Here is an 11,193-nt window from a genome sequence, read left to right on the forward strand (position 1 = left end):
CAGTTTCTTGCTTCCAAGACATGACTGGGAGTTGCTTTCCACACTGATGAGAAATACGGTGTGTTTTGCTGTGTAATAATGGCTTCGACTGTGTTTCTGATACTAAAGTTACACAGAAAGAGTTTTATTTATCCAGATTTTCTGAATTGGACTGAAGTAAATTCAGTACAATTGCTCTTTCCAAGGCCTGCAGAATATACATTGTCATTCCTCTTTCTGCTGAGACTTAATTTGGGTTGTTTGCTGAGTGGCACATGAAAACTTCTGTTACTCTTCCAATAAGGATTTCCCTGTGGAAAGTGGTTTCAACTTTTATTTGAACCAAAAGTCTTTTTTTTTTTTTCCTCTCCTAAATCTTGCTCAGACTTCAGTTCTCATTTATATATTGGAAATCAATATATGCTTTAAGTTTGGCACACAGAATACATATTTTAGAGTTAACAAAAGTATTTTTTTTCTTTTGTTATTAACGTTTTAATAGCTACCTGATCTCACATGTTAAGGTAGTTCTTAGGAGAAACAGTGGAAGAGGAAAACACATACTGAGAGGTACAGCAGTGATTTAGTGGAAGTGCATTGACAGAGTTTTAAGTCTCTGAACAGTCAAGCAGGGCCTAAATGAGTTAGCTAAAAATAGTCATAAATGGAGGAGACGAAAGAATAAGATGAAAAGGAGTATTTCTGAAGGCCCAGGATTTGAAGAAAAGAAGGCAAATGCCTCATTAGGAGATCATTAGATTAGGGGAGGGCAGGATTTGGGGAAAAGCACTGATTAGGGACTGGAAGGTGGCTGTGATAGCGAACTGGTACCTTCCTGCTATCTCTAAGAGAAACTGAGTACATGAGGTATATGCTCCTTTTTTTTTTTTTTTTTTTTTTTTGATTAAGATCATCATTACTGTGCATGTGTGCATGAGACAGAATGGTGTGGGGTTTCTCTCTTCTGCACTACTTGCAGTTATTCATTAAATACATGAAATACAAAAAACCTAACTGTTCCTCTGTGTTGCCTCAATTGAAAACTGACAAATGAGGTGGCCAGATTGTAAGTTCCATACATACAAATATATCTTTCATAATGGAAAAGAACAGCTGATGATGATTTTTAGTAGACTATTAGGGCTCAGATTTTAATAGAAAGTCAGTTTTCAAGTTCCATTCATAAAATGCTATTTCCTGATAGATAAAAGGAGTACTGTTCTTAAACAAGAAGATAAAACTTCTGTAAACATTTTTTTTGTGTGTGTTTATAAGAGGATTTGAAACACCTGAAGATTTTTCTGGTAAAAATTTGAGATGTTTATGGAAAAGTTCTAGGGGATCCCCTTTTCAGTGCAGCAAGATATATTTTTTACAATGCTTTCATGTCCCTATATGAAAATGATAGAGAAAATAATGCAATTATTTTTCACAGTTTTATTTCCTTTAATTTTTAGTGTTTCAAGAGTAATGATACTCACAGATTTTGCAGCATTCTTTTTTATTTCTACTACTACCTGTATCACTTAATGATAAGAGGTTCTTTTATTTTTTAAATAAAGGGATGATATTTCAGATCGCAATATGGCCAAAGGAAATTACAGGCCTCACATTATATAGAATGTGAACAGTATTATACTAAGTAATGTGAAAGTGCTTAGACTATAGCAGTGTTATTAGCAATGTCAGACAAAGGGGAAATATTGCTTGCTGTTCACATTTGTTTCCACATTTTGCTGGTTTTAATACCATTTTTCATAAATCAAATTTCTGACAACTTCATTTAAAAGTATGACTACCTCTCTAAGAGCTAATAAAATATATTCTTATTTTTAATTATTTTAATTACTGACTTTGAGTTACATGTTCACAGATCATTTCATTACATTTCTGTGTCTGTCACATCCACTAGCATTTTCCTGAGAAGGGCTTCAGACTGGTGGGTCAATAGCTCTAGCAGGAATGACAAAGGGAACTTGAGTATTTTTGTTTATAATTTAGGGAGAAGAGGAAGAAAAAAAAGCTGCCCCTAAGAAAATGACGAATGGTCTAGATTATCTTAGAGGTCTTTTCCAACCTAGATGATTCTATGATAGAAGAAAATTATAGCTGTTGATTACTTGTTAGTTGAATTATTGTGTAAGAAAAAATCCATTCATCCACTGTGCATATCCAAGATTTCTGCATAGATCTTCTTATGAAATTAATAATTACTTAATTGAGACAGATGCTGTAGAGTGGCTTTTACATGGCTTTTACAAGACAGGCAGTGAGGTGCTGGTTTGTCTTATGAAGTGGTCTTTTAACCTGTTTGGGTGGATAATCCACCCACACTCCCAGCGTGCACACTGATGATAAGGCTTTGGTGTGGTGGGCAGAAAGCCATCTATCACAAGAAAATCTAGAAATATGTATATAATAAGAATTGTTCAGAAGCTCATAACGTATGTCTAGTTTTAATGCCCTGCAGGCAGTAGATTATTTTCCATGTGATTAGGTTGAAAGGCAACATATATAGTAGATGAGACAAATACAAAATGTGTCAGAAAGTGAATTTTGAAAACAGTGAATGTTTTTAACTGCTTACATTTTCTAGCTTTTACTTTGTTCTTTTGCTATGCTTTTTCCCTTTCCCTTTCCCTTTCCCTTTCCCTTTCTTTCAGCTTAGTGGCTTTCCAGATAAAGTAATCTGTTAATTTTAGAATATTGTAAAATTGAAGAAAAATAGCAAGGAAAAAATGATAGGTCATTTGTGATCCTAGCATTACTACAACTCCTAACTCATAATATTGCTTTTATTTTGAAAGACTGTGAGATTTATAAAACCATGCTACAGCAATAGACAACTAAACCCAGTTTGGTTTTGCAAGGTGGCATGAGGAATGCCATTCTGCATCGTTTTGGTTCTTTCGGGAACTTCACTTGCTTTGAACCATGTGTCAATAACAAGAAAATCTTTCCCTAAAACCATTCTGAGCAGTCTGCGTTCTGATCTTCCTCTCGAGCAGTGGTGGTAATCCTTGGTTGGAATTAAACACTGATGTCAAAAGGACACGGATATTAGTACAAGAGAGCACTCTGCTATCTCTGTTATCAGTAAACATGTAATAGAAAGAGAAACGAATGGAGGCTCTCTGCACTAATCCACTAACACCAGGTTTTCCTACTGTGTTAGAGTTTCAATAATTTTAAGTGTTTTAGAAAAAGGTGGTTTTGTTTTTGTTTTTTAAAAAAAGTTTTTAGTAAGATGCGTTTATTTGGCCTTCATCTGCAAAGAATACAAGATGTCAAAGATCTTTGTTTTATGAAATAAAGCTCCATATAGTAGCTTCATATTCTATTCCTTTAGGGACTTGATCTGTAATACTGTGGAGCAACTTTGAAGCTCCTCAGTTGCTATCATGGACGGATGGAGCGTTCATAGCATTGCAGGATCAGGTCATTTATGACTTTTTTTTTTTAATAATACACTTACCTTGACATTTTTCAACATTTCAAACATCAGTCCAAACAATAGCTTTTGAAGTATCCAGGTAGTTTTATCCATGTTTACAAACTGGAAAACAACAGCGGGGGTGTTGTGATCTGTCAAAACCTAGAGTATACTTCAGTAGCTTTAACTGATACCACCAAATTAGCTTGCCTTTACTTTATCTCCTTTCCTCCAGCTTCTCTGCATTCTCTCCCTGACTGTCCCCACCATACTCTCTGAATTAGGTGTTAATGTGGATGTGATACGAGAGAGATGTGTTTCCTTTACGATGGAAAGCTGATGGCTTTTTTGCTCTTATGGTATTGCAGAAGGACCAGAATTGGTCCTGGGAATTTAGGTAATTATAGGAGGGTTGTTTTTCTTCTTGGTAATGGGGGGAAAGGTGAGCCTGGAAATGTATGTATCTATCCTATCTAGGGATCATTTTCTTCTATAATGAAGTTGGCCAATGTTCCCTGACCTTCTTTTATGCTTAGTGACGGTGACATTCCTATTGGTTCCTCTTTCATGTGATGTTTTCAGACATCTATTTCTATTTTTATCAGTCAGGGAATAGCTTCTAGGCTTATGACTTTCAACTGAGAATAACTCATGCCACCCCCCTGTGTTTGCTTTGATACAAGAGTCTGTTTGCTGTAATGACTCTGTTGTATTTCATTGTTGTGACTAACAGATGAGCCTACTACGCAGTAGACTTGATAATTTATATTTAATGGTCATATTGTGTCTTAGGATTTTATTGCTCATACACCCTCATTTTCCCCCTCAGTTTAACCAGGAGGAATACTTGCCTCCAATAGTTCTGATTTCAAATGTTGTAATTTATATGGGGAATGGCTCATGATAACAGGCATATCTAACAATATAAGCTAATTCAATTTCACTTGCTTTTCTTTTTCCAAATTAGCACCTGCTATTTTAATAAGTGTACTGAAAAATTAATTGTTGTAAACAAGGCCCTTCTTGCATAATTTGACTGTCTTTCATATCTGACTTGTTACTGTCTACTCCTACAGATCATGAAGTTGTGCTGACGAATGAGTAGAAATGAATTCCTAATCCAAAGATATGATAATATTACATAGATAAGACAGGCAAAAGATGTGAAGAACACCCAAAACAGGTGCAGCAGTCTTCTGCTGCCCTAACACATGCATCCAGCAGTGGTATATTTAAGCTTGTGTTGGTTGCAGTAAGCTCCCGTTATCTTCTGTGGAATGAAATAGGCAGGCATTTAAGAGACGGTTACTCACCAAATCCTACAGTGTGAAATTTACACAGTGAAGAGTGGATGCATTGCTACAGGAAGCTGTGGAGACAGAGAGGATGATGAAGTTCAGAAAGGGATTAGACAAATCTAAGGATAAAAGGGCATTAAAACAAATAAAGATCAATCCCTAATATCCTTGAATGCATGATTGTGGGTGCTGGGAGAGTGCGAGGGGAATTAAATGCTGATAGTAGTTTATCACATAAGCCTTGAGAAAGGCTTCCCCAAGGAGCATCTCCAGCTGCCACCATCAGAGACAGAACATTTAGCTAGATGGATAGACTGAAGGACCCAGTAAGGTGTTTCTTAAATTCTTTAGATCTTAAGCAGGTCTTTGAGGGACCTGTTTCCCTGTGCTAACTTGAAAATGAGTCAAAGGTGAGGTGACTGGCCTGGCCTTTGAAGTATAAATTTCTGAGATATTATGAAGTTGGGTGCATTAATCACACCCCAAGCGACTAGGTGATTTTCCAGGGGCTGCAGAGAATGTCAGTAAGTTCCTAAAGTGTTACTAAATCCATCTCTTTGTGATATCAAGGCCAATCTTCACAGTTTCATCCTTTCTGTCAGTCTAATCGAGTAAAAGAAATTGTCATTACTGCAGCTTCAGTAGATGATGTTCTCTCCCTGATTTGCCTGTTAGACATACTGCTTTAGGTAAAGCACTTCTAAAAATCTTACCAAATTAATGAGATGTGTCCATCTGGGATATAGAAACCAGTAAACCGTACCCTAGTTGCTGGTATCTTGCCCATCACGAGACATGCAGGTCATCAGCTTGCCCATCTTGAGACATGCAGGTCATTTTGCAGATGAGAAGTGGAGACTTTGGGTACCCTTCTCAGTGTAGAGAAGTATGAGCAATTTATGCAATTGCAAGTCATGTTATGCAGTCTTTGTCTTTTTTTATTTTTAATAAAGTTGCATTTGCAAATTATGAGAAAAGACATTGTGATATGGCTCAGCACACTAATATAATTCCTTTTTCATCTATTGTAAAAATAAAAATATTAAATTTGTTATTCAATACTTAGGTCAAGTAATGCATTTTATAAAACTTGTTTTGCAGGTCTATCTTTCCAATACACCCCTCCTTCAGAATAGTTGTCCTAGCAGAACCTCCTGTCATCGGAAGTAGTACCAAACAATGGCTGGGTCCAGAGTTTCTGACACTGTTTCTTTTTCATAATGTTCGATCTTTAAGCAAGAATGAAGAAATTCAAGTTATTAAAGAAATGGTAAGTACGTTCAGTATTTTAGGCACATGCTGATTATTGTTTACTGAACATGGTTATTTGCTATATAAAAGTATTTTGCTATGCTATTTCACTCACTATTTCAGCGTAGCACAAATGAGTCTTCATTTTCAAAGCCTGCTTATCTTTTAATGGTATTGGAATAAATTAGCATTCTTACAATGATATTAAATGATGCTGTAATAGAAAAACATTGTCAAAATTGTATTCCTTTTTTTTGGTGACATAAGCCAACTGCAGAATGTGTATACTCATTGCATATATGTGTAGCTGTGTGTGGAACTTAACCCATCGTGCAGTAAGGTTAATACTGTTTTTGTTTCAAGCAGATTCCAAATGTACCCAGTGCTGCTGTGGAGCAGTTGTTGTCATTAACACACAAGCTTCGGGAGACAAATGATGCCACAGTGAGTACTCCCCTACCCCCTCTTCTTTTCCCCACAGATTTGATTTCTCCTACTGGGACTGTTTGCTTTGTTTTGAAGAAAGACTGGGTAAAGCTTTATAGCTATAGTGTTATTTTAGAGGCTGCCTTATTGAAAACCAGCCCCAGAAAGTTACTGCTGACAGTTACTGAACCATATACTGTAACTTCTTTGATTTTTATGTACACTTTTAGAATCTGCATAAATAAAGCTTTTAGGAAATCACCCAAATCCTAGAGAAGTAAGAAAAAACACACATACTATCAGTGGGCTTAGATACGTGGTTTACAATGAGAGGTGCTCGAGGTACCTTTTGAATAAGTATGGAGATAATCATGTTTGTCCAAATATGTTTTGATTACTTCACTTCAGTCATTGGAACTTTAGTAGCTGAAATTATTGTGGCTTTTTCGGCAATGGAAACTATCCAGCCATTATGAAATGCCAGTGGGCAACAGCAAAGATTAGGAATGTAAAAGGGAAATCTCCAGAATTCCTATCTGTGTTACTGCTACAGGTTATTCTGTTAAAGCAGTCTTATCAAGAAAAATAAATTCTGCTGACACAGTAACCACAAAATTCTCTAAAAAGATAGTCAAATCTTGGTGAAAAGTAGAAGAAATCATTGCTATGGCAACTGGATGCTTTCAATGTAACTAAAATGTAAAACATTTTTAGTGGAATCCAGTGGTTTAACTGATATGCAAATTGTAATCTGTTCTGCTTAGGTTTCATGATTTAACATGGTAATAGTTTTCATAGTATTACTATTCAGGTAGTTGAGGGATATTGAAAGGCTGTTGTGCTGTTCTGAGCTTAAAAAAAATAAATAAAAGGGCTGACTTTTAAATACACCTATGGGACAATGTTGTTATTAACATCTATTTAACTTTCTACACCTGATATTTGACAAATGTAGACTGAAAAAATGTATTTTTTGGTATATTTGGAGACGTAACATGCTTGAATAGAGCATTATAAAAGTGCTTTCCAAACATGTGGATGTCTGTAGCATTGTAAAGTATCTAAATGAAGTATATGATGTTGGATAAGAAGTGAGTCATGGTACGGACCGAGGAAGGATTCTTGTAGATGAGCAGTGACATGAGACATGTCAAGAATAGCATGCCTGTGTGGAGAGCTGAAATATGTGCCTAAGGTATGTCAGGCTATTTTTAGAGTTGCCTAAGTAAGTAATCCTCTGCCAGAGATTATCCTGAAATATTAGCCATTGTTTCAAGTGATTTTGTTAACAATAGAAGAATACCTGTAACATATTCAGCCTGTGGGTGTATTTTGCGTCATTGTAATTGTTTGTTTGATATACAATAGAACCTAGAGACCACAATCAAGATCCTGTTGAATTAGATGCCTGATAGATATATATTACAAAGACTGTCACAAGGACTATAACCTAATTTTGAGTTTACAGCTATTCCATATAAAAATCAAGAGCAGGTAAGGAAGAAAGAGGACATTTTATTCCAAAACTTCAACTCCCAGTTGCAATATTCAGATGATGTGACATAGTTCCTCCTCTGTGGGCTTGTCCTCTGTTTATTCCAGTGGAGGATCTGGTGCTATATGTAATTTTGACTTTAAAATGCCCGTGTTCCTTAGAGATTGGAGTGGCATGGTGTGAGACAAGAGGCAAGAGTGTCTTCCTTATTCCTCCCACTTGGTGCAATGGATGAAGCATGCTACCTCAGTTACTCTGCTCAGCTGTCAATTTCCACCAATGCAATCCTGTAGGTTGAGTCTTGGGAGGATTGCTTACCTTACAAAAACATAATTAGTCTGAGAATATTTCAAGTGTTTAAGATTCTTTACAAAAAATATAATCTCCCAAAACAGTGAGAGTCCTGACTGGTGAGCAGGGACGACAGGGATGCAGCACTCACCCCTCTCACTTGCCCATGCTTCATCCATGGCTGTGCAGGTCTTGAGATAGAGATAACACTTGAAAAGCCATCATTTACAACACAATGACTAATGCTTGGTAGTAAATGATGATGCTTCAGAAAATACTTCACAATCTTCGATCAATGAAAATAGGAAAAGCAAGAGTAGTAATTGAAGCAGTTATCCCAATCTAAACCATCCTAGCTTATTGCTCAGAGCTGAGCTAAAACATACTATCCTTTGCCTTCTTAGCTTTTGAGTTTTGCACAGTCTCGTGGAACTGATTGCTTTTATCCTTTCCAAAAAAATTAACGTCTGTTCGTCAAAACTGCAGTTTTCCAGAGGCAAGAGTTGGTGATAACACATTTCTCATACTTAAAAATGATTAAGGGAGAAAAAGACTCTGAAATTAATAAAGTGTTGCCTTTTCTATTTTTTTCCTTGATTGCAAATTTGAGGATTTTTTTCCAATTAAAACAATATATTAAGAAATCGTAATGCAGTTAGAAATCATTTATATGCCCCAAAGCAAAACATTCAGAAATTACCTAATTAAAATATTTCGGTTAACCCAGGCAAAGCATGGCGTGACTTATCAGATCACACTCATTGTTGCGTGCTTCCTGCTAAAATAAGGAACCTGTTTGTATTAGATACCTTCATCCGGTATATGCAGAGAATAGAAGGATTTCTTTCTCGGTCGTTATATCTCTAAATAAATGGCCACTTGTTTGGGGGGCTTTGTTTGTTTGTTTTTACATTCTGCTGTAGTTGCTTTAGGTCTGCCTTCCCAGGCCCTGAATCACTTCTGTAACTCCTTACTGAATCATGTCCAATTTCTAGCATTTACTTTAACACATGGACAACAGAAAAGGACACAGTGTTCCAGTAGTGGCCCACCCAAAAGGCGTGTGCAGAGGTGATACAATCTCCTTACTTCTGTCCAGTGTTGTCTTGTTTATACATCCACGAATCCTGCCAGACTGTTTTGCCAGAGCATTACTTGCAGAGCTCATATTTAGCTTGTGAAGAGCAGATTATAGATTTTAAGACATTGGTCCTTCTACCATGGCTCATCTCCTTTTTATTATCAATACTGTTTACTTTTAGGTATTATATAGCACAGAAAATTAAGTTATCAGCACATTTTTTCCCTGTTGCTTATCAAGTGAAATCATAAAGCAAATCTGTAGATAACATCATGATTTCCGTGACACTGAAGTGCTGCAACAAATACAGAATTACAAACGTGTGGATTAAAAAGCGCACACTACTATAGGAGGCAGAAAGCACTTATGAATTAGGAGAAAACTTGAAATAATTACTTTTGGATTACATTTTTTCCTGACTCATTCAGTTTAAATCCCTGAGATCAATTCCCAGATATGAAGTAATTAAATCACCTTGTATTTTTTGACAGGCACAGTCCCTGGCTTCATCTTTATCCACTCGACAACTGTTGCGAATTTGTCGGCGACTGTCACAACATCCAGATGAAAGCCTTTACTATGCTGTTAATAAAGCCTGCCTTTCCAGGTAGAAGTGCCAGTATGGGTGGAAGTTCCAGAGTTCCTTGGTCTATTGCTAACATACAAGATACTTTTTAATGCAATTGCTCTTTAGCTTCTTAAATTTTGTCATTTCTTCAAAACTATTTCTGTGGTATTCTCAAACTTAAAAGCTAAGTTGAAATGGTTTTGTACTGTTTTCTCATCTTTATGATGATGTTTAGTGAAATCATACAAGTTAGGTCACCGTTATCAACATTATTTCGCTGTCTCAAAACACTCTGCTTTGAGTTATTTTATGTCTAGTATGGCTGGATGCTTGATGGAGGTTTGGTTTCAGTTCTATAAACTGTATATGAAATTATGAATATAGTGGTTTTTTTTGGTTTTGCTTTCTGTTCTTTTCTATTAAGGAAGGCAAATTTTAATTAACAAAAGGTTTGGAAAACTGATTGAGCCTCAGACTGTATGCCACAGAGCTCTTTATTTCACTTTATAGCTCTGGGTTCATGGGAAATAAGTCAAGAGTAGAGTTGTTTCCAAATCAACATCGTTTCTATAGTAGCTCTTACTGGTAGTGGAATGAGGATATTACATAATTCCAGTCCTAATTCATCCTACGTTGCAGCTTTTCTTGCAATATTCCATAATACTGAAGCTTTTTATAATGAGCATGCAACTTATACGAGGGCATAGACATAGACGTTAAGGGTTTGGAGATCTAAGTAAAGCTTCATACTGGTTTTACATTACAGAAAATACTGAAAACTTGTAAGAAATCTTCCTTAAAAGATGATTTACCTCTTTTATTTCTTCATTTAGGTTTTTACCAAACCTTGCCAGATCAGCTTTACACAAAAATCTACTGGATTCCGGTATTGAGTCAAGTCCAGATAGCACAAAGAAACTAGAGGAGAAGGATTACACTTGTAAGTTTGTGCCATCTTTTGTCCTGTTCTTCATGAATGTTACTCAGATAGTTCAGCATATAAATGTATACTAAATGAGCTCAAAATAAAACGTAGTTTGCTTCAGTTACACCCATTTGGCTTTGTTCTATAGGGAAGTAATAACTCCTTAGTATGCTGATACTTATGTACTGTCTGCTGCATTCCCTGCCCATGAAATTTAGTGCCCTTGACATGTTTAAGGGTTCCCCAGTCTAACAGATTGATGACTTCAGGCACTTGACCAGCTCTTGGACTTCAGTCGTTGATTTGATGGTTTTTTATTTATTTATCTGTTTTATTATTATTGTCACTTGTACTACTGTTTTGCATGGTTCATAGTTACAGCTTTGTTTTGATCTTAATCTTTCTATGTTATGTTCTTTACCATTGCTTTTTTTTATCTTCACTGG

At 36.1% G+C, this 11,193-nt stretch overlaps 1 protein-coding gene across 1 annotated transcript in view; it reads left to right on the forward strand.

Moving 5' to 3' along the window:
• VWA8 (von Willebrand factor A domain containing 8) overlaps positions 1-11,193 on the forward strand; it is a 194,234-nt gene that overhangs the window by 65,502 nt on the left and 117,539 nt on the right. The window contains exons 15-18 of the mRNA XM_084284039.1: positions 5,812-5,980; positions 6,328-6,405; positions 9,746-9,861; positions 10,656-10,762. Of these exons, the coding sequence (XP_084140165.1) occupies positions 5,812-5,980; positions 6,328-6,405; positions 9,746-9,861; positions 10,656-10,762 (470 nt within the window). The remainder of the gene's footprint in view (positions 1-5,811; positions 5,981-6,327; positions 6,406-9,745; positions 9,862-10,655; positions 10,763-11,193) is intronic.

Source organism: Netta rufina (genome assembly GCF_964035555.1).
Source record: "Netta rufina genome assembly, chromosome: 1".
In the NCBI taxonomy this organism is placed as follows: Eukaryota; Metazoa; Chordata; class Aves; order Anseriformes; family Anatidae; genus Netta; species Netta rufina.